Raw genomic sequence first — 25,122 nt, 5'->3', positions numbered from 1 at the left:
CTTGGTGTTTTGCAGCATTTATCACGGCAGTTGTACTTGTCCCATCCCTAATCACGCTGTTTACGAACGAGTAAACATGCAAACGAAGGAAGGGACAGAGAGACCAAAACAATTACGGAAGATAACCACAAAAAGAACGTGGAAAATTTGTGAAAATCGTGTGTGGCGCATTGAAAATGGTGCTGCGGTCAGGGATTATAATTCCATTTCAGTTTCGGGACACAAAGAAGCTGCTAATGATTGGCGTGCCCGAGGAGAATCGAAATCATAACATATGGGACCTGAAGAACGTAGGTAAGCATTTCGATAGCGGCCTGCCATGCCCGTGCCCGTGTCTCATGGATGGATGGGGCGGCTGCCACGGCCAGGTCAGGTCGCACTATTGTCCATGTGCAGGACTCTCTCCGAGCTGAATGCCCAGCTGGGCCAGCATCCGTCCATGCTGCCCAATGATTTCGATATCGATGTGGCTGGCAATCTTGTCCTGAGCTTAAACGGCGGCGAGGTGATGTACGACTTTGACGACCAACAGTCCATATCGGCAACAAGATCCCCAACCTCCCACTCGGCGCCCGGAAGTCCGGACAAGTCCGCGGGCGAGGAACAACGTCCCCAAAGCCAGAACTCCAAGACGGCGGCTGGAGCGGATCTTTACGCCACGGACTATGCACAGATACAGGCCATCGAGTTGGTTAACGATGGCACGGGCCTGGGATTCGGCATTATTGGAGCGAGGAGTTCGGGTGTGATTGTCAAGACAATACTGCCGGGCGGAGTGGCGGATAGGGACGGGCGCCTTCGCTCTGGAGATCATATCCTTCAAATTGGAGACGTGAACCTGCATGAGATGGTCTCGGAGCAGGTGGCTGCCGTGCTGCGACAGTCGGGAACTCATGTCCGTCTCGTTGTGGCCCGTCCCATCGAGCAAAATGTGCCAACACCTCAGTATGCGTTGGAGCCGGGTTGTGCGGTCGTTCCGACGCGGGTTCTCGTCGATCCTGCCGAGCTGGAGCGCTACCTTATCTCCACCGGATATCCGGAGATCTTTGGCGAGAGTTCCACAGCTTCCACGCCGCAGACTACGACTGAAGATGATCGCTTTGTCTACCGCGGCGAGACTTCAATGCTCATCGATCCTACAATCGATCTGGAGGAGCTGTTGGCCCTGCCCGAAACGGAAAAGCTGCAGGTGGAACTGAAAAAGGACGCCAACGGCTTGGGCATCACCATTGCCGGCTACGTGTGCGAGAAGGAAGAACTGTCGGGCATCTTTGTGAAGAGCGTCTCACCGGGATCAGCGGCTGATCTGAGTGGACGTATTCGAGTCAACGATCGCATTATCGAGGTGGACGGGCAGTCCCTGCAGGGCTACTCCAATCACCAGGCGGTCGAATTGCTCAAGAAATCTGGCCAAGTGGTAAACCTCCGGCTGGAACGCTATCTGCGTGGTCCCAAGTACGAGCAACTGCAACAGGCCATCGCTGCCAACGATAAACTGCCATCCAGTGCCCCAGGCACACCCTCTCGGGCGCAACTGCCCACTCCCGTGGCAACCACATCATCGGCCACCACAACACCCTCCCGCAGCCTGACCAGAGAGCTGGAAGATGAAGCTCTGCCAGCCCCGGAGGCTTTCATGACCACTCCGCCCTCGAATACCACTATGACCACAACCACGCTGAGTACTTTCGGTGCGGGAAAGCAGTTAGTGGCTGTCAGGGATTCTCTGGATGGCTCAACGAAGATTATACCCACTGATGTTGTGCCTTTGACCGAAAAAATCGAGGTAAGTCATCATTAGAACACTCTGATGGGTTATTTATAAATGATTTTCTCTCCAGCAGGCACCGGTGCACGCCAAGAACGGTGCAGTCATCACTCGTCACAAGTACTATACGGATCCGGAGCTCACCGACGAAGCGGAAACGGAAATCATTCGCAAATGGCAAAAGATTGTTGGCTCCGATGTGGAGGTTATTGTGGCACAAATCAAAAAGTTTGCCGTCGGCGGTCTGGGAATCTCGCTGGAGGGAACCGTAGATGTGGAAGGTGGACGGGAAGTGCGACCCCACCATTACATACGTTCCATTCTTCCAGATGGCCCTGTGGGTGTTAATTCTGTGCTCCGTTCCGGCGACGAGCTGCTGGAGGTCAATGGCGAGCGTCTGCTTGGCATGAATCACTTGGAGGTGGTAGCCATATTGAAGGAGCTGCCGCTGGACGTGCGAATGGTGTGCGGACGAAACAAGAACACGTCCCTGCTGCCCTTCTCTGACGACACTCTGAAGAAGCTGAGCAATAACTTTGAGAATCTTTTGCCTGCCACCGATCGCTTGGTGAAGGCCAAATCCGATGGCAGCTTGGCCACCGCTGGGTCTGTGGCCGACGCCGATTCGGTGGCCGCTGCTGCCAACTCGTTCACCAAGCTGAAATCTCGATCTCTGGAGCCACTGACTGGCCTGGCTATGTGGTCATCACAGCCGCAAATCATTGAACTTGTGAAGGGAGACCGCGGTCTGGGGTTCTCTATACTGGACTACCAGGATCCCCTGGACCCCAATGATACCCTGATAGTCATCCGTTCCCTGGTGCCGGGAGGCGTGGCTCAATTGGTTGGACGTCTGATTCCAGGCGACCGCTTGCTGTTTGTCAATTCCATTAACCTTGAGAACGCCTCACTGGACCAGGCCGTGCAGGCCCTGAAGGGAGCTTCCAAGGGCGTGGTGCGCATCGGTGTGGCCAAACCGCTGCCCATGACGGACAACTCGCTGAAGGCGTGCAGCACTGCGAGCACCACCAGCGAGGAGACACTGGAGGCACAGATGTCGCCGCCACCGCCAGCCCTGCCCACAGTCGCACCGCCAGCGATGCCAACGGCTGCCAAAGGTGTGGAGCCCGACCTAATACCCGACTGGCGCAATTGAAAACCCGACTGGTCCGCAGTGGGATGTTGGTGGTATGACTGCAATCGATCAAAGAAAGAAAAAATCCCACATTTGGGAGTTTTAACAATCCAAAAAGAAGTCTTGCAGGTATCCGAATATTGTTATTACCGAATCAAAATGTTATACATATTATTAGCACCGAATTGTGTTGACCAGATGCGCCCCGCCCAGGAAATGTGGGGTGCCATCGTCCTCCCCTGCCACAAACAAGCATTCCACCACTTGCAATATTTTCCCTCTAGTATTAGCGAATGAACTTTAACAAGGTATTTCAAGTGTATATGTACTTAATACTAAAATTAAATAATGTACCTTCCCCATGCACTGAGTATATCATTCGATGGGCGGGATCCCAACACCGGCTACTGCACGCGGTTCAGCTGTCGTTCGATCTTCATGTAAGTCCTTCGGGACAGCACTCGATCCCTGGCATAGCCGACGAGGTAGCTGAGCACGCCCAGCACAAAGCAGGCGGACTCGAACTTGATGAAGTTGCGCTGCTCGATGAGTGCCACCCGATCGCAGCTCTTGGTCACGATCTCGCCGCTCTTGCAGCGGAGCAGCTCCTTGTAGTGGGTGTGGATGCAGACGCCCAGACTCCGGCTGACTATGTCGAACTCCGAGCAAGGATGGCACTCCTGGACCACTGTGTACGGCTCGTGGCGCCAGCAAGTCGAGTTGTTTTCGATCAAGAACTGCTGCTCTCGCCTGCGCGGACCGTCGGCTGCGTAACGGGATTCAATGATGAGCACCAGTATAGTCAGTATGGTGAGGGCGCTAAGACCCAGTACCATATGGTACCGCTGGCAGTTTTCGAGCATAGTTTGTTTTGTTTGTTTTGTTTATTATTATTATTATTCTCTGAAAGTAGGAGTGTACACATTGTTTTGTAAGGTGTGTATGCACTTTCATCTAAGATTAGAGATGACAGCATATTTATCTTAAAATGTATCTCAGAATCTCAATGTTGCCAACAACGTTGTGAGTGCTGTACAATTTTATTTTGTACTTGGTGTTTTGCAGCATTTATCACGGCAGTTGTACTTGTCCCATCCCTAATCACGCTGTTTACGAACGAGTAAACATGCAAACGAAGGAAGGGACAGAGAGACCAAAACAATTACGGAAGATAACCACAAAAAGAACGTGGAAAATTTGTGAAAATCGTGTGTGGCGCATTGAAAATGGTGCTGCGGTCAGGGATTATAATTCCATTTCAGTTTCGGGACACAAAGAAGCTGCTAATGATTGGCGTGCCCGAGGAGAATCGAAATCTTAACATATGGGACCTGAAGAACGTGGGTAAGCATTTCGATAGCTGCCTGCCGTGCCCGTGCCTTATGGATGGATGGGGCGGGCGGCCACGGCCAGGTCAGGTCGTAAAACTTAATTGCCCTCCGAGTATGTGTGTATAGCAGAGTGGCGACTGCTGGCGGCGACACCCAAAGGCTGTGGAAGAGCCCCGGAGTGTTTGTGCAAATAATATTTGTTGCATTTTCCAGTGCGTGCCGCCTTCGGAATATACAATTTCGAGTTTCGCAACAAGAAAATTGGCTTTAACATACCCGACGAGCTGCTGCTGCACTATCTGGCCCAAAGGCATGACCTTACCAATTTCGTTATAGAAATCAGTCAAGGTAAATACTCATGTATAGCGTATAGCAGCTAAGCCGCGTTTCAATTAGCGTTTAAGCGAGTCCCTCGGAGTCAAGAAACCCCAAAAACATATATATATATATAGATCAGATCTGTTGTGTATATAGACGCGGCAGCCGTAAACGTGCTTTTGCTTGTAAGTCTATGGAAATTTGCCATTTGTAATAAAACCCAAATTGTAAAATGCTTCCCTTTGCAGCCCTCGACGATGGTCATGCCAAGGAGATGCTGTCTTATGAGCCCTCATGCTCGATGGCTGTCTTGAAGCAGCAACAGCAACAGCAGCAGCAGCAACATCATCCTCTTCAGCACCATGTACCACTGCCTCAGCGTTCGAGTGAGAGTGGCTCCCATCACACGCACGACTACGTGCCCACCTCGCAGCCCAATTCGCCAGCTCTGGGCGTGTGCCATGAGCCAGTGGATTCGCCACTGGAGCAGCAGGCCAACACCTCCAGCTCAGATCATGCGGATAGCTCCCAGAAGCTGCGTCTCACACAAACTTATGCTGAGCGAACGCCCGAATCGTTGACACAGTCCATCGACCCGATGGACATTATACCCAAAGCGGAGTCCGAGTTGGAGGTGGATCGGTTAGCAAGGACATCTCGGTTTCTGGCGCGGCAAGAGCAGCATCACCAGCAGCAGCAACAGCATCAGCATCAGCAGCAGCAGGCAGCCGCACTGCAGCACTCGTTGCCCGCCCAGCAAATCTTTTCGAACTACACGCACAGTTTGCCGCCAATGAATGCGCCGAATCCCTCACAGCAGTCGCCCTACACTCCGGGGCTGATGAGTCGCTTTAGAAGTGAGGACAGCATCTCCCATTGTTCTTTAATAAATGCCTAATCGAACTCCTTTTCATTTAAAGAACGTGGCGAGCGCATGTCTAAGGATCAAAAAGAGCTGTATGTGAAATTCTTCGAGGACAATCCTTGCATGCTGTCGAATCATCGCCGGCATGATGGCCTCACCGAGCCGCTGTGGGCGAAATTGGCACACATGTTGAATAGTGTGCCGCAGGGCGCTGTGAAGAATGTGGAGGACTGGAAGCAGACCTTCGATGCTTGGCGCTATCGCATCTTCATGTACACACGCTACAACTCCAAGCTGAGCATGTCGGAGACAAGTGATCCGAAGAACTTTAAGCCGCTCACTGCCACCGATCAGAAGGCCTATGCCATGTGGACAAGTCACAAGCACATAGCACCGCAGGACTATGAGAAAATGGATCTGTTTGTGCCTTTGGACGAGGCCACAACAGCCACCAACAGCTACGATTATTGATTTGGGATCTATATGCAATATACAAAACTGTTAATGTGTACTTTAACTAATGCTAAGCGCAAAATACAATATGTTTAAGCCAAAACTAAAAAAATCAACAAAGCAAATCGCTTGACATCTTCATTATCTAGTTGTTAGATTCACTGTGCATTGTACAACTGTTTTAATGATATTATTTCCTCTTGCAGTGTACGATGTGGCCTTGGATAACTACGTCTTAAATCGCCAGTGCCGTTGCGCGGAGCAGAAAATACTGAACGAATCGCCCACACCCGAGGAACCCACGAACCTATGCCAGCCCAGCAGCGTATTGGAAACGACGCCTACTCCCATTTTGGCTATGCCGCCTTGCGAAGACGAGGAGCACGAGGAGAGCATGAAGTACCGCATCGATAAGACCAGCAGCAGTGGAGCGGCCTCGGCGGATCTGGGGATGCATGCCTATGAGGCGTGCAGCCCGAAGATGGACTACGATACACAAGACGAGCTGCCGGATTCACCACATTCACAGCAGCTGCCACCACCGCCATTGCCTTTGCCAGCGGCCTTGCCGTTGCCACCACCCCCAACATCCCACCATCATCAGTTGCAGCAGCAGCAGCAGCAGCAGCACGAGGAAGAGCAGCAACAACTGCTTCAGGAGCGCATCCAGCACGAGTACATGATCCAACAGCAGCAACAGCACCAGCACTTGCAGCAGCAGCAACAGCATTTGGCTCTCCTGCAGCAGCAGCAGCAAGAGGAACAGCAACAGCAGCAGGCAGCCACTGGAGCGCACGCATTGCCCGGCCAACAACAGGTCTTGAGCATGGCCATGGGCACGACTGCCACCAATAACATTCGACGTAAGAATATATTCGATTCTATCTATGTGGCTCTAATGGTTTTCACCCCACAGAACGCAAGGAACGCATGTCTAAGCGACAGAAAGAGCTCTACGTGCACTTTCTGCAGCAGCATCAGTTCATCAATGATCATCGCCGCAACGATCCTGTGCTGGATCCCTACTGGCTGAAGTTGGCCAATCTGTTGAATGCAGTGCCCCAGGGCGCTGTCAAGCATGTGACCGAGTGGAAGCAGACCTTCGACAACTGGCGCTACCGCATCTTTCTCTACGCACGTTACAACTCCAAGCTGCAGGACGAGGAGGCCCAGAATCCGCGCAACTTCAAGCCCCTGACACGCACCGATAAGCAGGCCTACATCATGTGGATACGCAACCCGGATACGGCGCCCCCCGATCTGGACAAAATGCGGAATGTCTTCTGCAATCTGGAGGAGACCACCGCGCAGCAGGACTAGCGGCGCCTGGGATCGAACTCCATAAATTGCCATTGTCGTAGTTTATAAATATGGAACATATATATATATTTTTTTTTTCGTCTATCTTGTCTTTCCTGGTTTCAATCGTCGTTAACTGTGTATTTGTATATGTTTTTCCTGTTTCGGGGAATTCATTTTCCTTTAATTTGTCATTGTTATGCTTATATGAATATTAAAAATGTGTTTTTTTTGAATGAAGCTCTAATTATAGTCGAAGTGTCATCGGAAATGTGCAGAAGATTATTTTTAGAATCAGGTGGGAAGTTCATTTGCCCGATGTTTTGCATATGATTACCACAATGAAATGAACCTTAATGCTGAACAGGTTAAGAAATTATTAAATGAAACGTCTCGTTGTTCTCGGATTTATTCAACTCAAAACGAGACAGACGGAAAAAGGCTTACATCATGCGCTGGTAAGGATATCGAATCTGATAAGTTGCCCCCCAACTTATGGTGGCCTTGATGGATTGACATATGTTTGCTCTGGGGCCAAACTCCTTTCAGAACCAGCTCCAGTTGCTTTGTGCTACCACTCCACATCTCTACGTGTCTCTCCATATGGTCTAGACACCCACACACCCGCCTCGTACTCGTATCGTATCGCATGTGTTGATTAATTTGTTGCCAGCGGCAGTACAGCATCCAATATATGTGTGGCTTGTACTTGTCGCTAATCCCTCGACCATTAATTATACGTTCAATCATATCCGATACGCTTCATGCCGCGACACACACTCGACAGCCGGTTGACGGCTTTGGGGGGATCAATACGGGTATAAGCCGCAAGTATCATTGGCAAAATCCCGATAATAATTCCTTCTTTTGGTTTCTGCAAATTAGTTCCACTGTTTGTTGAACCTGAAATCGATTCTGAGACAGTGATGTGAACCTGAAATTGTGTCTGTCTGCTGAACCTGTAGCTGTATCTGAAAAGGGAGCTCACCAATCGATTAACATATTGTTAATTAAAAGAAATTACTTTGGGTTTGGCTTTGACTGTAGCTGTGGCTGTGGCTGTGACTGTGGCTTTCAATGTGGGCTTTTGTCTTGTGCCGTCGATTATATTTTATTCTTCTGATTAAATTGCAATTTATCATAAATTACTGCGCTTAATTGTGTGCAAATGCAGTTGGAAATCTCGTTTTAATAATAACAGAAATATATGTGTTACATAAACAACTAATTTAAACGAGCGTATCAGCTTTGGAGAGATATTGCAAATGACTCGTAAACGTACTCCGCACTGCTCCCCTCCCCATACTTTGTCTGTTATCTGCTGCGTTTCCAATAACCCCATTCCTCATAAAGATAAATGCGAACCGAAGGCATTGGGTTAGGTTATTAGCTGTGACTTTTTGCGGCTGTTCGCTTGGTTTGTTCTGACTGTTCTGCTCTTGGGTTCTGTCTGCTCTGGGCTCTAGGCTCTCGACTCTCGACTCTAGACTCTGGCATACTCTGTTGCAGTCAGTCAGGCGTACAATATCAATATTTCAGTGTTTGGAATTTGCATATTCGTAGGCCGTCAAAGGCGACAACGACAACGCCAGTGTGGTAGGTGGCTTTCATTGGATATCTGTATGAATTATGACAGGTGGGGGAAAACAATGCGAATCTTAGTAGCTGTTGAACGACTGCCGTTCAACTCGCCGCAACTCTGTAACTGTAACGGTAACCGCATATAGGGTACAGGGTTGCCGAGTACATTCAGTGTAGAACTGAAACCAGAAAAATGAGAAACGATCTTCAGAACTGGGTGGAGTTTGATTCCAATACAGATACGAGTAGATCCCAACCCAGTTTCAATCCAATCTCCCGCTCCAAGTCAGAGCCATACTACCCGTAAAATTACCATATATTAACCGCTCACTTTCAATACCAATTTATCAAAATTATCAAATCCGATTAAGTCGCTTGCTTGGCCAAAAATTCTCCCACACTCTCACCCAAAAAATAAAGACCAGCAGCAAATCACAGTTTAGCCCAAAAAAAGACTGAAAACTTCACCAGATCAATCATAAAGACATACAAAAATGCTGTAAAAACGATAAAAACACCATAAAAGCGATAATAATCTTTTGTAAGACCTGTTTTGCCCAGCAATGATCGGAGCAGAGCCAGAGCCAGAGTTAGGAGCCCCAGCCCCAGCCCAAGTCCCACCACTCCATACCATACCTCTAAGCAGCTGACCAGACCAAAGGCAACTTGTCAAACCCAAGTGATCTTAACAGACATATCTGTTGATTTACTATTCGAATGAAAGATACACACACATAATGGCAAAAACTTGTGTATGCTAATCAATGTTCCAGTTGATTGATATGGCTTTTTAATTACGTTTACAATTTAATTGACCTGAACTATCGCGCCTGACCAAAAGAATCACTTAACTCAATTTTGTATTTTAATGAGGAAACAAATCCTCGCCCAAAGCCAAAGATCTCTCTGCATTTGCATTAAACATCGCTCTGAACTCATAAAATAAAATTAAATAAATGCAAAAACACAAATATTTTGCATTAATATTAGGCAGTCGATAATGAGTGTTGGTCGAGCACTGGACTGCAAGTCGGACATGCGGCAAGCCGGGGCTCATTAACGTGGCCAAGCAATAAAATCAGTTGAATCGGTTGACATCCAATCAAATTGATGGGGACAACCACTCCACTCTATCCATCCATGCTCACGCGGGAGTGTGTGTGTGTGTGTGGGGGTAGGCTGCTTTGAAATGTTTAATGAAAGAAATTAAAATATGTCAGCCTTCAGTTCATGCGTAAAGACCTGACTATATCCGATTTCAATGTCGCTCACGTAATCGGTCTCTGTAATGTGAGTCAAGTGCGGTTGGAGTACGGGTATAGGTACGGGTACGGGTACGGGCACGACTGCGAGTACAAGTGAGTCTCTGTGTGAGCGTTATCAGTAAATGATTTGTGAAAAGAGGTCAGGGATGCCCACCCACCCCTACCATACCCAATGAGGGGACTAAAAAGAGCTAAGAGGTTTTTCCCTCATAATCATGGGAGGTGGTGCTACCCACTAGCAAAAGTCTGTAAATTCGCAAATATCTAGAGTGGCAAACCTTGACAAAGTTTTAAACGGTTTCGTTCCCCATTCTTGCAAAGTTACGTCATAAATATATTTAAAATTATCTTTTGATATTTATTAAAATATATATTTGAGTATTTATTTATACACTTTTCTCATTGAACCACAAATATTTCGTATATATATTTATCTGTTTTTTTTGAACATTTGAACAGGGAATCCTGCTGTGCCACTTCATAAATATCTTTGAAATTATCATTAATTTTAAATTACATATTTCTGAGTATTAATTTATAATCGTTACTCATCTAACAGCATTTATATGGTTTTAATATAAACAAAAAATCAATTAAATTATTTGTTCAAAATTTAGCTTCAGCCTAGCAGCATGTTGAGCAGCAGCAGCCGGAAGCAGCCCTAGCAACCATGTTGCTGGTGGAAAACAAGCTTTCTGGCAACATTTGTAAGCAAAACAAAAAGTGAACGAGCAGGAACGTAGCGAGCTGCAGCAAGGGCTGCGGCACTACTTATATATTTGGAACTAAGTCAGTATATGTATGTATAACTAATATTATGAATTATAGAATATTTTCTGTTTCCATTTCCTTACATATGTACATCTATCTCTTTTTCTCTATTCTCACACCAACTGTTATATCTCACTAGCCTTCGCAAGGGGGCACACCCTGCACGATTAAGAGTGAGATGGAGAGATAGAGAGAATGAGACGGCAGGTGGAATTTCCGTCTGGCTATAATATTGATCAGATCTAAGCTGTATTCGACAATCTGGTAGAATCTACGATTCTACGTTTTTCGTATTCCCGTATCTTCAAAATTGTGGATGCCACAGAGTTTCACCCTTTATGAGGGTGGAAGGGGCGTGGGAACCATCTTGATTCAGTGTGATAGCACACGAGTCTGCACACAAAAATTTGGTTGCTTCAGCTCTTATAGTCCCTGACGTACAGACAGACGTACAACTATATATATAATATATCTACTCGGCTATTGATGCTGATCGCGAATATATATACTTTATGGGTTCGGAAACGCTTCCTTCTGGGATTCACACACACCCACTTTCACAACAAATCCAATATACCCCAAAACTCTTCGCTTTTAGGGTATAAAAACAGCCGAAGCTCCTCTTGGGGTCGAGTTGGAGTTCGGACATGGGGCTCGGGCTGGGGGTTCGGGCTGTTGTTCGGTCTTTGGGTTCGGCTTGGTTGGGGTTCGCGAAACCAGCTGATGACCAGATGGAGGCGCCGACGAAAATGAAAACCGGGAGACGGAGACTTTGTGCTGATGCTACCACATTCGCTGCTTTCAGTGCGGCCCGGGTCTTCCAACTGTTTTGTCACGCCTTAGCGCTAACTCCGGTTCAAAGATACTCGTACTTGCAACAGAAGCAGCTTGTCCATAGCAGGAGATACTACTCATACACCACCCAGCATCTGTAACCAGCAAAGTATGTGCCGTGTCGATGGATGTTGCAAAAATTAGGCAAAGGCTCAAACAAACCCGTGTTAATCATTCGCAATTGTGAGGTTCTCGCGATGTTTTTTTTTTATGTTATTTAGCATATACGACATTCGAAAAACGAATAAAAAAGGAGTACGAAATAAGAAACAAGAAACAAAAGACTTAGGCAACAAACTTGCGTGCAGCAATGCAGACAATTTATAGCCTACAGGCTCCAAATCCAAAACTTCGACTCCGACATGGACTACGCCTCCGAGTGGGGCTGGGGCTGGGGCTGAGGCTGGGGCTGAGGCTGGAGCTGCCGCGCAGGCGTGTTAAATTTATGCAAATAAATAAATCAATTCCACAAAAGATAAATAAAATTGAAGGCGTTTTTCCAGCCTTTTTTGCACGCACTGCAACAAAACATTTGTCAAAAATAACCAAAAAACGAATCTGAAGGAAAAATCAGTTTTCTAGAAACGCCATAAATAAAACCTCGCCCATGAATCTTTCACTGGCCAAAAATATTTCACTTCAAAGCAACAAAAAGGAAGGGAAAACCTGACTGAAAATATAAAATAAAAATTCGCTAATGCTCATTGCCTTTTTAAATGCAACAACATTGAAATGAGTGAAATAAAAGGCCATAATGCATGCTAATCATATAATAGGAGTGTATCTTATATGTACCTACATTTTTGTTGTTTTTTTTTCATCTATATAGTTTTTTCTCCTTTTTAATGTGCCGGAAACATTTTCTTAGATAATTGTGGGTACTTGAAGTTGGGTGTTGCCTCCCCATGAATATGACTATGAATATGTATAAAACCAAGCGAGAGAAGTGTGATTATAAAAACCTTGTTAATTTGCTCAAATTGGTTTCGCGTTTCTCAAGAGTCGGTGGACCCCAAGTGATGCTGGGAGTTTTTTTGTTTGTTTTGTTTATTGAACTCAACGCCGCATCCTCAACTAGTTAATCAGCAATAAAAAATTTAATTAAATTTATGCACATATCGTTTCAAAAGCCTAAGAGCCCCACTAAAGGTTACGAGTACACCTCGAAACGGGTTTGACAGATTCTAGGCAGCGATTAGTGCGTGACCTCCAGCCCAAGATTCGACGTCCCTCCACCAGTACCGAAATCTCCGAGGCGTTCACATATTACTTCTATATAGTCACGTTCCGAGTGTTAGCCGTGACATGGGCTCGCGTTGTCGTTGGCGTGGTCTGTTCGGCGTCTGCGTCTGCGTCTGGGCCTGATATGCGTCTGCGCCTGCGCCTGCGCCTGGGTCTGGCTCGTAAACCACATACTAGCACGCCTTCTTCAAAGAGACTCAGGGATATTTACGATGCCAAAACGAAAGAGTTAGCCGACCACTTAAAATGCGTGGCATGTGGCTCACATTTGGCTACATTTTGCTACACTGTGTGGCGGTGGCGCGACCAAAAACCGATCGCGAGACCCCAAAGGCAATTGAAAATTACTCGTACCTTAAATTTTCATTAAAATGGACATTTAAATTGGTTCCAATGTTTTACGCATGCGCGACAGATCGTGTCTTGGCGGCGACTAGGTCGTCAGTCCGTCATTCGGTCATTTAGTCATTCAGTCACCCCCGCCTTCAATGGACGCCGCCCAAAAGTAGTGTCCGGTCGTTCCTGTTATCAGGCTGCCCTATCCATTTGTGGAGCGAATCTCGGTCGCGATCTCGCTCTCGATACCCTAATGTTGCCACTGGACGGACTTGGACACTTGGCAATTGAGACGCCAAACAGACATCGTCATCGCCAACACAATCAGCGCCAAAAAAAAAAAAAACCATTCACTAGGGTCCAACTAAGTAATGGTATTGGATTGCATAATGAATGGCGGCGGGCCCGGGCCCGGGCCGGGCTCGGGCTCGGGCTCAGGCTCGTTCCATTTGATATTTACTTTAAATCTGATTTGATATTGTCCCACATGTCATTCGATATGCCAGAGTCGTCTACCATTACAAGGCATCTGACGCGTCAGTTAGAGTGGGAATGATGTTTGATTGAGGCTGACCAGTTGAGCGGTTGCTGGTTGTTAGAAAAACTAGTGCCAGATCTCGGTAAACATCCATGTACTAGAGGACAGCCCAAACAACTTTCTGTGCTAACTCGCATTGCGACCCGACCCTCAAAGTGATTGTTTGTCAAATCTGAAAAGCACTCTTAAACACATTTCAAATATACCTAATATTTTTTCAGTTGATCGACTTAGAAGCTTCGAGTTTCCTTTGAAAATATCGAATCACAAAATGGTAAGTAACTTTCAATATTATTTCATTTATTCAACTATACTATTTCCGTTCTGTAATTGAGTTCCAACACGTGTGTCCCGAAAATTAGCTGCTGATTGTATTTTTAGTTTGTTTTTGTTGTGCTGTGGCTCAATCAATGCAAATACATTTTGCACGTTTCGAATATTTTGTTTCTCACACATAATTTTTGGAGTAATTAAATCGGTGAGCACACTCAACAACAGAAATTGTCACACACGCCAGGGAACTGCATTAATTAAATACCAGGGCTCAGGCACTGCTCAGGCATTCGTGTCAATGGACCTTGCCTCATCCTCATACTCGTAAAGGGGGCAGAGAAGTTCGAGTACTCGTACTTATGGGATTCCATAAAATATTTTGGATAAGTCTGGGAATTTTTATTTCTAAAGGAATTATCTCGAGGAATTTGCTGTTGCGATTTATGTATATGATTCTTAATAAATTCCGAGATAATATCTTCTTTCAATTTGTCTTAAATATGTTATTAAAGAACACAAATAACATGTCTGCCACATTACATGCCAAAAGGGATTCCCATAATTTCGGAAATACTTTTAGCAAAGAATTACAATTAAAGATACATTCATAACTCTGAGAACATTTCTTCTCTCAGGTTTCCTTAAACAACACACAATCCCAAGTAATATACATACATATCACATGTCCAAGTGGATTCCCATAATTTCTGTTAGCCCAAGGACAAGCCACAACAAATGTACATACATATCTCTCTCTTTTGTTGTAAGCCAGCAATCGACAAGGCAATGACCCACAATTCGTGCTTGGTGTGTGGTTTGTCGTCAATTCTTCTTACGAGTATTTATTCTATACGCATTCGGTACGTATTCGTATTCTGTGGCAAGTTTGTTTGTATAATGATTTCTGTGGCTTGTCGAGCTGATGTCTCACCGGAAACGAAATGCGAACACACACTCCCCTGTATGGTCTTGGTGAAATCAGCGTCATTAATTGTCAAAATACACCAGGCAAGAGGCAGTATTTGTGCAACATCATTTAAGCAATTAACGTATTCGATTATATATTTGTGGATATTCACAAAGGCCCCGAACCGAACCAAACCGCACCGCACCGCAGACAAGCATAAGTATATTAATATGCCATTTAATGATTTCATATTTTGTTAATTTAAATGACTTCCTCAAACGCATCAAAAGATTCGAATTGGTGTTGCATGATCTTTAGCTCCAAAATGAAAATATCATTAATATCAATTTCAACACTCCCCAAGTGATTTGTCATGCACTTTCGGTTATCATTTTGATTGTGCTTTAAATTTATGGGATTGGATTGACAAATATTTGGATCCATACATAATGGTTAACAGAATTACATACCCTGGATAATGGCTATTTTATGCAGAAAATCCAACAAAGCCCCTAATTATACAAATTAACAGGCGATTTCGGTTTGTTTAGAAAACAATCAATGTGCGACTGTTTGCTACGGTCCAAAACTATAATTTTTTAACGCTAACGGTAGCACATTGACCTCCTGAACACAAGCCCAATCGATCCATTGTCTTGGGCCCAACGACGAAGTCCATTGTTTGGACTCGATTGATTCGATTCGATACGATACGATTCGATTTGTTTCGATTTATTTATTTTTCCCCATTTTCACAACATTCCAGTCGAAAAGTTCAAAACACTTAACTGCCTGACAGGCATTAACTTTTGGGTCTGTAACCACTGATTAGGCGTCTTGACTTGCAGTTGCGTTGCAGATTTATGATTAGCGCCCAGGTTAGTCGGGGCCACAAGCGAACGACCAGGCGAGACGCATTGAGTGCCCTACTCAAAATGCAAGTTATTACGTCTTGAAGGTTTTTGTACGGTCTCGGTCTTTTTCCCCCACTTTTTCTCTTTTTGCGAAACTGTGCCGCCCAAAATGCCAGAAATTCAATGAGCCTCTGCTATCGAGATGGAGTCAATCAAGGCACCAGGCACCAGGCACCAGGCAGCAGACAGCAAACAGCAGGCTATAGCCAAGTGGCCAGCATAAGGCAGAAATGGGTGACTGAAAAAAAAAAAAACATTTGTATACCCTGGGGCATACCCTAAGCCTTATTTATGGAGATTGGAATCTAGCCTAGAATAATTGACAATTAACCAAAAATTCCTGAAACTGACAAAAAAGATTGATGAAATTAGCTTTCCAAGATTTTAATGGGATAAAAGGGGGGGTTTTGTTCAGTCTTAACAAAATTTCGAAAATACAAAGACCAAATTCCAGAGGATATTCACAGAAGCAGAGGTTTAATACAACAGATTTTCAATTATTTGACAGGGAAATATCTAAGAATTCCGCTATTTTAACATATATATTGATATTCTTTGCTTATTTATACATATCATTACATTATTTCATACATATTCTTGAATGAGAAAATCCACTACTTGTTTAAATTAAGTTTCATGAAATTATATCCACTAGAAGCTAAGTTCACTGAGGACACTTCGCCGAATTCCTTTCAGAGACAAGCTGTTAGCCTTCATGATGCTCCACAGCTTCTGTAACCGCTTCTTGAGTCATTTATTGCGTTTACTTGCGAGTACCGAAGGAGGTACATATTTAATTTGCCAATTTTTTGCGTTAATTAAAAGCCGGCTACGCCCCTTGCATGTTCTGTCCGAGTACGAGTGAAATCAGCTTCAGCCGCGAAAAAGGTCAAGTTTTCTGGCTGGGAACGCACATGAACAATGCCTGGTCTTGTAAGTAGAATCCACCCACGGAGTCATTGCCATTGAGGGTGAGGGATCTACGAGAGACAAGAGATTTGCTTATGAATATCGTAGATTCATCGCAAAATTTCATTAACCCCATTGAGAAGGTTCAAAATGCGCATTAATTGGGCAGCAAGCATTTTGCCAACGTAATTGAAATCAACATGATGTCTACTTATATATTATTACCTTCTGGAATTTTTTGTACCTTTTTTTTCGTATTTTTTTGCGCTTATTTATTTGGCTGATTGACTCCCACGTCTGGTTTGCTTATAAATTTCGTTATTTGACTCGCAAATCATTTCTGTTTTTTGTTGGCCATCGATTTTATCGACATTGTTGAATATTCTTTTGTTTTGGGATGTGGACTTGACTTGGGCTGAACTCCGATCAAATAGCATGGGAACATTGTGGCAATCAATCAAAGTGCATTATCATAGTGCCCCAACCATCCGTTGGTTTGGAAAGTATGCAGATTTAATAGATAGATTTAAAGAGATTGAAACACAGAAATCTCGCTTTGAAAGTGAGGGAAAGCTAAGGGGCATTCTTCGATTGAATCTCAATGGCCCATTTACTGTCAAAAATCTGTATGGAGCACCCTCGACTGGTTTCAACATTTTAATATCCACTCGGTTGCCAAACACTTGGCTGAACTATGCAATACCCAAGTGTACCCAAGTGTTAGATGATACTAGACATTCTAAAATGTGAACAAATATGAAACTAGAAGCACTTTGGAAAGCCTCAAAACACGAACACGGCACCTTCACCAAAGCCAAGACAAATCGCTGCCAATCAACTATCATAATTCAAGACACATCTTCCAACGATCCAACGATCCACCAAAGCACCAGCAATCCACTGAGCCACCAATTCGCTGATCCACGGACAGATCAAAGAGGCTTGTGTGCGCGGATCTGTACGTTCTCCCGCACAAGGTTAGGCCTGGTTGAACTGCATGGCTTCTGACTGATGAGGAAGCTTGAATTGAATATTATTTTTGGTATTTTGTTGTGCACGGGTACTTTGTACTTTCAACGCAAAAGCAATGCAATGAAAAGCGAGTCTAATGATAGACTTTTGGGGTCTAAGCTTTGCAGGTCCATGTTTTGTTTGAAAACTCTTCCGGAAGCTCCAAGATAGGTCTTTTAGAAATCTTAGAAATCAGAGACTTAATTGCTTGGAACAGACAGAAAACAGACTCTCTGCCTCCACATGTACCCTTGCAGGGGTATACAAAACTAAAGAGTAGTGCAAGCAAAATGTTGGCGAACAAATGCTCAAAGCTGGCGAAAACATCAAAAATTGAAACAAGTTTTCGCTGTGACAAATGAGCGCAGCCAAAAAGTAAAACGAAACTACATCAAGGGGAGGGGATGGAGCCACCAGAAATAATGGTCTGGCGTCAAAGAGCCATGTTCAAATTTAACGCCAGCTTTTTAATTCGCTCCGAGGGTGGCGCAAAAGGGAGGCGGCAGGGGCTACTGGCAATGTGCCATGTTGTTTGGTTGTTTGTTCTCTGATTTATCAAGGTCGTTGCGAGTTAATTGATGGATGGTTTGCTGCGGTTATTGCATTGAGTGAGCGACAATTTGCCAAGCCTTGAACTTCTCCGGCACCGCACCGGCTGATGAAGATGGATATATGTATGTACGACTATGTATCTCTGGAAAAACTGAAACTGAAACTGAATCTAAATCCGAGAGTGAATCTGAATCTGAATCTGAGTCGGGGAGGCTAGGCAAGCACTTTATATGCAAATGAGCCAGCGGCCAGATGGCCCAGTCAGCGTTGTAATAAAGCAGCTAATTACGTGACACGCTTCGGCTGTTCGACTTCAGGCAGATGAAGTCATTCTCCAGTTGCTGCTCCGCGAGTGCTGCTATTCTTAAACCCTTTATTTATGATTCTCGATTCGAGCGAAGGTCAGCCGGAGACAGACCGGCGGTCAGTCAGGCATACCCGGCTCTGTAGTTGGACCCAGTTCAGTGATCTGCCGGATGTCTTCTCACGTTCTGCACCAGAACCCATTAAGATGTAAAATTTACGATTAAGTTCGGACAAGAGACACTCGGAGTCGGACTCGGACTCGGACTCGCGTAAGTGGAAAGCCAGATTTATGGATGATATTTTCCCGTTGACGCGTTCGGCAGAGCACACCCACCATCATAGCTCTGACTTTGTTTGATATAGTGCCATGTTATTACCCTGCCATGGCTTACAATCTGCAATCTGATGGTTCTTGTTCAAACAGAATAACAAGCATATGAAACGGATGTTATACAGATGTGTGTTTTCCTGAAAAACCCCAGTATATTTATGGGTAGACAGGAAGCATATCATTCCATTGGATATTGAAATGGAATCAATTATTTCAATCAATCTCGATTTCCTCCTTTTGATTATTCATGTTCATCTTCATATGGTCATCTCTTTTTAATCATGCATGATCCAAATCAATATATGATATTCTTCATAGATAGTTTTAAGTGTTTCAATGCCACTATAAAAGCTGGAATATAAAGAAGATCATTGGATCAAACAATAAAATAATCCGCTTATTGAGTAATCCAGTTAAGATCCCTTACTCTCAAATGCACATTCATTACACTCCCATTCTCCCCCCATGCGAGTGTAGTATGTTGAAAGCATTTTGATTGATGAATGAGGTGCTTTGCCCTTTACTTAGCTCTGCTTTTCTTCCATCAATCAGATCGCTGTCATTGTTGGTCTTTGGTGTCTGTGAACCCCGTTAACCCCAATTCCCAGTTCCTCAATAGCCGAATCATTGACTTACTTTCATCGCCCCCACACACACATTGTGCGAGTGATAATTTCAGGGAATAACCATTTATCATATCCACAGTGGATTGTTGTTTGCAACTTTTACCCGCATTGCGAAAATTGCAATTCACAAATGAAGGCTCATAACGATCTGCCCCGAAAATTCCCCAATAGAGATACGATAGCCATATTCATAATTAAATTGCAGTTTTACAGCCCGCACGACCCACAAGCAGTCTAGTATAGTAGGTATCCCTCGATGGTGTGGCGATAGAGGATAGGGGAGTAGGTCGATTGGGGTACCCCCATAAGCCCCATAAGCCCCATAAGCCAATATAAATTATTTCAATTAAGGCGTTTAAAAAATGATTATGGCATACTTATTATCGAATTACAATTTGAACACGCCAAATGCAAGCGTTAAATTTTGTCTGGCTTTTGTTTTTGAACGACTCGGCGAGACTACTCGCACCGCAAGTATCTCTGATAATGTTGTGCAATAAAAGAGATTTACTAGGAGACCCGCACGAGAGGCTGCACGGGAGATCTCAAGCGATTTGTCCGAGGGGCACAGCCTCAGCCTCAGCCACAGCAACAGCTGCTTAGCGGTGGTTAACCACACCACAGCAGACACACCAAGCGGCCAAAGAGCCAAACAGCTGGCTAAGGAGGCTGCTTTTCTTTCCACATTAAATTAAATCTAAGCTTGACCCAAAAAGTACATTTCGGGCTGCACCAAAATTTCGCAAAAAATATTTTTTGACTAAGCACTTAATTTGAGCTTTGATCGGAAAACAAAAAGGAACAAAGCAAAAAAAAACCCATAGACAAGGCATAACCATAACCACAACTGCAGCCAGCAGTTGCCGGCCCAGTCATTTGATAATAAATGATTATTTTCGTACTAAACTGCGTTAATCAAAGATAATGATAATGCGGTGTAATGCCGGGGCTGTAATGGAGCGTGTGGTACGAGCGACGATTACGAATACGATTACTTGGGGGTTTTATTGATTGTTTTTAATTAGTGAGCAGAATTTCGGTCCGCCTCAGATCAAGAACGAGATCAAGATCAAAACGGAGCGGAGCGGAAGGAGTGGCCCATCCAATTAAGGCGTCCCACAAGAGGGGAGTCTGCTCTGCCATTCCGGCAGTTCGTTCAACTGCAAACAATTTTTGCAAACGGCGCAATTCTTGGAGCCATTAAGCCGTAAAGATACCTGTGCCGAAAAATGCCAGAAGAAAACTACCAACACGCTTGACTGTTTTGGCGGCTTCCTATGGGGGGTATGTACATACAATATGTATATTATGGTGTTCTCTCAAGTTCAGGGTCGATCCCATTATGTCTGTCGGAAGTGACACGATCAACGACCAACGACCAAAGACCAAAGACCAACAGGGCGACCATTGTTACACAAATTCGAGTTTATGGCATCTCATGCTACTTAATAACAGGTCTTGTCAAACTGGAGCCATTAAAAGGTTTATGCCAAAGCCTCGTTGAGATCACACTGAATACTCGCAAGAGCTGGTATTCGAACACATTCATACAAATGTACAAACATATTTCTTTTGACAACTATGATCACGCAGATTTGGTGGCACATGAATCGAATTTTGACGTCATCCCCGTCCCAGAGCCTAACCTCAATGCTGGCTGGATCGTGCCACGACTAATGCCAGCAATTATGCTCCGACACCGACAGAAGAGTCGACTGTAAGCCTGTCGACGGTCTGGGGCTCGGCCATCCCCCCGATTTGGCTAATTGATTGACGATTTTGCATTGACAAGTATTTATTTGCTATGCACACTGCATGAGCACCGAGTATTGGCATATTGCCAATGCGGGCTGAGTTGCAGCAATACCCGTACTTGTCCGGGCTCCGATCGGCTCTATCTGTCTGTCTGTCTGTGTGTCATTCGTGTGTGCAATCATAAAAGCATGCTGATATCAAGGCCACAATTTGACGATCGACGATCGATGCACAGCTCATGACAATTATTTTCTGGCTGCTTGTTTTTTTTTGGGGGGGTTACTCTACTTAACCGATTGGTGAAGCGAGTTTTTTGCTGTCTCTCATAAGATATCATAAAAAAGTTGCAGTCAAAACAAGACTGGCAAACGGTTGGAATGGAATCTTGTGTAACATAAGCATTTCGGTTGGCTTGCATGTCGGGAGGCATACAAATGGAGATGGCGTTTCGATTACGATTTGCATGATGAAAAGAGAGCTTAAAGTTATGCACACTTTCCAGGGAAACAATTGAGTAATCGATAAATCTTTACAAATATAGCCAAGACCCAACCCCCAAGTTCTTTCTCGTAAATTCCTTAATAAGGAAATAGTCAATGTACCTGATTCTACCATGGCTGCTACATAGTAGTATATAGTAATCTAACCCAACCTACAATGTAAGTGTCGTAAATCATTTGACAAGAATGTTAGCCACTTTCCTACTTTTATATGGGAATACCTTTAGATGAATAATTGTACCTTTCCATGTATCTACACGCGAGTATGTATCTATCCATCAGAGATTTCAAAACCACTCTTCCCTTCCATTCAAAGTGATGACATGATACACACCCTATGTTTTTTCCATTTCTCTACTTCTCCATCAATCTATCTATTTAAGACCTTGACAAGGAAAGTGTTCATACCATGCGCCATATATGTGTGTACCTACTCCTTACAAGTCAATCATAGCGAAATCTACTCATATTTCAATGTATTTATCCATTTTTGAATCTATCCCATGGCGCGAAAACCACTCCCATGGCTTCCCGCGAAAACAATCCTCAATCGTTTTCCAGCTATTCAATAGAGGAATCTATAAATCTCTGTTATTGATACCATTTTTGGCATTTACTTGTGCTGACAAATTTGTTGCCAGATGCCTATCCTCCTTAGCGGGCAGTAAATGCCAGCTATGACACAACTATTGACCAATCTTTGAAGTAAAGGTTTCACCCGCTCCTCGCCCGCCCCGTTTCGGGTGCGTTTTGTTGGCGGTTCCAATACGTGGCGCGACGCGGTGCGGTGCGGCTCTCGCCCCATAGACACTTCCTAATGGGTCATTAGTTAAGCAAACACCCAGTCGGCAATAAAAATAACTACAAGGCAGTGCAGAATAATAAATAATGTCGCATTCTGCAGCGTTGTCCATTGTAATCGATTTGAGAATCGCAGAAAGAGCAGAAAAAGTGTCAAACAATAACGAATCGCATTAAACTGGAATTGAATTGAATGTAATTAATCAACAATAAATCTATTATGCGAGCAAATGATTCGAGAAAAGATTCAATTAAACCAACAAACAGTGGCCATAAATATGTATAAATAATTATAATTCATAGGCCAAACACGCAGGCCAGGCGGCCAAAGTGCAAGGCAATGGAGTATCCATTTTCTTGGAACATTTCAGCACTTTTTCAACTTTTTTTCAAACAACAATTCAACATGACAACAATGAGGCTCTCTATTTATACAAACAGCTGCAGCAATTTAACACTTGACATTGTTTTGGATGGAGATTGGGGCCTATAGACGCGGGGAATTACTTGATGTAATTGTCATTATTACATACGAGATTCAACTCGAATCGAGTTCAAGTCCAGACTGTGTTTGTACGAGTATCTGAATCTCTGTCTCACAATTTGCCATGCGGCTATATAAAGCTTTTTTAATTAATATCGATTTGGTTTCGATTTGATTTGATAAGGTGAAGTGAGTTTTATATACGAAAACATACAACAAACAACACGCAAATTGAGATGAATTGGGGGCGGGGGCCACCTTTGAAGGCCGTTTGTTCGCAGCCGTGTAATAATTTGTCAAACACGATAATGCAAAGCACTTTGTAGTCGAAGATGAAGACTCTCCTTTGTAACCCCAAAAACCCGATACTCGTTTTGCAGCTCACTCCATGCCTGCTGCTAGTCACAGTCGCCAGCCTCGGCCTCCAGACGCAGGCCATCCGGGTGGACTGGGGCACGAACACGGGACCGATAGCGCCGCTGCCGCCACGAACCACGCCACTGCCCCCGCAGAAGCCGTACCGCGAACCGGCGCCTGTATGGGAGGATCAAAGCAATGACACACCCAATCCCAATCCCTATGTGTAAGTGTAAAGGGGTTTCGGGAGGAGAGGCTCACCTTTTGATCTGTTGCCTTTCACTCTTCCATTTCGCATAGGTACGTCTTGCCACCGCCATCCCGTCCTCGCACCTGGGCCATACCCGCCGGACCCTATGCCCCACCCAACTACAACAATCTGCCGCCCAGGGGCAACTCCATCAACTATGGACAGCTGGCCAGCTCCGTGTACAGTGCAGGAGTCACTTCGGTGCCAGGATTGGCGGCACAGTATGTCCCCGGCGTGGGCATCAAGTACACGGCCATTGTGTTGCCCGACAAGCTGCAGGGCAAGTACAATGCGAAGACCAAGAAGTACAAGGCCTACGAGAAGGCGGCCAAGCATGCGTATCCCTGGAACTATGTAAGGCAATACGAGAGCCGCAAGCGGTATCTCCGCTACTGATATATAATACCGATATATACTTTACACCTACCTGATATGCATTTAGATCTATATAGAAATTGTACAAGAGATTAAAGCCAATCCTCACAAAACACAAACCCCCCGAGAAAAACTGCTTTTGTAAATGCTTTTCTGCCAAAACCAAAACCAAAACCACTCCTACTCGTACACATCCCGCTCACTGTCCCTTTCACAATCATCTGCAATCATGTCCATGTCCATGTCCATGTCATAATCGCATACATCATTTCGTTGCAGTTGCAGCAGCTGCCAGTGGAAGAGAAGGCCTTGGAGTGGCAGGCGCAGCTCGAGAAGCAGCTCGAAGAAGAGGCCGCCCAGCAGCAGCACAAGCACAAAGATCAGGCTCTGCCTACCAGTTCCTCAACAACATCCACTTCATCTACAACTACGAGTACCACAACGCCAGCACCAGCAGCAGCACCCAGCCCCAGCCCCAGCCCCAGCCCCAGCCCAAGCTCCAGCCCAACATCTGCCACATCAGACACCGCAGACACCACATCGACATCGGCAATACAGCCCACAACAATTGCCAATTACAAGGTGGCACACGAGAAGAGCGCTCACCTGAGGAAGCTCACCAAGCAGAAGAGACTCCATCAGCTGCACCTGGAGATGGAGAGGCAGAAGGAGAAGCTGGCCAAGAAGCAGGAGCAGGAGCTGCAAAACTCGTTACAGACCAGTTGAGCGATGGGCGGGCCAACAATATAAAACAGAGGAAAACTACACGAAACAAAAGTTAAGCTTAAGTCTTACCCAAAATGTTGTAAATAACTATTAATAAAGAAAAACACCCCGTAATAAAACTTAAATGAAGAAATCCTTTCGACTATAAACTACCTGCTAATGGGGTAATACTCAACTAAAACACTAAAGAATGCTAGCGAACTCTTCAAGAAACCCTCTTATAATGAGAAGTCTGAAAGGAGAATGGGAAAACCCTTTTGGATAAATGTGACTAAGTTGCGTATCGTTGAATTTTCAAATTCTCAGCGA

At 44.9% G+C, this 25,122-nt stretch overlaps 4 protein-coding genes across 6 annotated transcripts; 3 read left to right on the top strand and 1 right to left on the bottom strand.

Moving 5' to 3' along the window:
• Nucleotides 1-392: 392 nt before the first annotated feature.
• LOC113566020 (patj homolog) lies at nt 393-3,265 on the top strand. 2 transcript variants are annotated; one of them, XM_026989745.1, is made up of 2 exons: nt 393-1,786; nt 1,845-3,265. In XM_026989745.1, exons 1-2 carry the CDS (start codon nt 440-442, stop codon nt 2,922-2,924), a joined length of 2,427 nt encoding a protein of 808 aa, XP_026845546.1. In that variant the 5' UTR covers nt 393-439; the 3' UTR covers nt 2,925-3,265. The 2 variants fall into 2 exon arrangements, with proteins under 2 accessions (XP_026845546.1, XP_026845545.1); XM_026989744.1 differs by having other exon boundaries at nt 402-1,786; nt 1,842-3,265.
• LOC113566021 (protein JTB) lies at nt 3,034-3,766 on the bottom strand. The gene has a single exon (XM_026989746.1). It carries the CDS (start codon nt 3,764-3,766, stop codon nt 3,308-3,310), a length of 459 nt encoding a protein of 152 aa, XP_026845547.1. The 3' UTR covers nt 3,034-3,307.
• Nucleotides 3,767-3,998: 232 nt separating this feature from the next.
• LOC6595886 (bromodomain-containing protein DDB_G0280777) lies at nt 3,999-7,335 on the top strand. Of its 2 annotated transcripts, none has more exons than XM_026989472.1 (4): nt 3,999-4,247; nt 4,448-4,582; nt 6,077-6,733; nt 6,787-7,335. In XM_026989472.1, the coding sequence occupies exons 1-4, from the start codon at nt 4,130-4,132 to the stop codon at nt 7,188-7,190; spliced, it is 1,314 nt and encodes a 437-aa protein (XP_026845273.1). In that variant the 5' UTR covers nt 3,999-4,129; the 3' UTR covers nt 7,191-7,335. The 2 variants fall into 2 exon arrangements, with proteins under 2 accessions (XP_026845273.1, XP_026845274.1); XM_026989473.1 differs by lacking the exons at nt 6,077-6,733; nt 6,787-7,335 and adding exons at nt 4,801-5,409; nt 5,473-6,043.
• A 4,254-nt stretch (nt 7,336-11,589) lies between these two features.
• LOC6595888 (proline-rich receptor-like protein kinase PERK1) lies at nt 11,590-24,922 on the top strand. The gene is made up of 5 exons (XM_026989647.1): nt 11,590-11,729; nt 13,958-14,010; nt 23,486-23,688; nt 23,763-24,066; nt 24,367-24,922. Exons 2-5 carry the CDS (start codon nt 14,008-14,010, stop codon nt 24,811-24,813), a joined length of 957 nt encoding a protein of 318 aa, XP_026845448.1. The 5' UTR covers nt 11,590-11,729; nt 13,958-14,007; the 3' UTR covers nt 24,814-24,922.
• The last annotated feature ends 200 nt before the right edge of the window (nt 24,923-25,122 follow it).

The sequence above is a fragment of the Drosophila persimilis genome, unplaced genomic scaffold (assembly GCF_003286085.1).
Source record: "Drosophila persimilis strain 14011-0111.01,24,50 unplaced genomic scaffold, DperRS2 tig00000431-arrow-pilon, whole genome shotgun sequence".
NCBI classification, from domain to species: Eukaryota; Metazoa; Arthropoda; class Insecta; order Diptera; family Drosophilidae; genus Drosophila; species Drosophila persimilis.
Note: the sequence above shows the minus strand (reverse complement) of the source record. Positions and strands in the feature narration are given on the sequence as shown.

What these genes read in the sequence shown, in the direction of transcription:
- LOC6595886 (XM_026989472.1), top strand. Translation starts at nt 4,130, where the DNA reads ATGGTGCTGCGGTCAGGGATTATAATTCCATTTCAGTTTCGGGACACA. An exon ending in CGTTATAGAAATCAGTCAAG is followed by an intron (nt 4,583 to 6,076) that starts GTAAATACTCAT and finishes TTCCTCTTGCAG; the next exon opens with TGTACGATGTGGCCTTGGAT. An exon ending in TGCCACCAATAACATTCGAC is followed by an intron (nt 6,734 to 6,786) that starts GTAAGAATATAT and finishes TTCACCCCACAG; the next exon opens with AACGCAAGGAACGCATGTCT.
- LOC6595888 (XM_026989647.1), top strand. An exon ending in CCCAATCCCAATCCCTATGT is followed by an intron (nt 23,689 to 23,762) that starts GTAAGTGTAAAG and finishes CATTTCGCATAG; the next exon opens with GTACGTCTTGCCACCGCCAT. An exon ending in ATGCGTATCCCTGGAACTAT is followed by an intron (nt 24,067 to 24,366) that starts GTAAGGCAATAC and finishes ATTTCGTTGCAG; the next exon opens with TTGCAGCAGCTGCCAGTGGA.
- LOC113566020 (XM_026989744.1), top strand. Translation starts at nt 440, where the DNA reads ATGCTGCCCAATGATTTCGATATCGATGTGGCTGGCAATCTTGTCCTG. An exon ending in CTTTGACCGAAAAAATCGAG is followed by an intron (nt 1,787 to 1,841) that starts GTAAGTCATCAT and finishes TTTTCTCTCCAG; the next exon opens with CAGGCACCGGTGCACGCCAA.
- LOC113566021 (XM_026989746.1), bottom strand. Translation starts at nt 3,766, where the DNA reads ATGCTCGAAAACTGCCAGCGGTACCATATGGTACTGGGTCTTAGCGCC.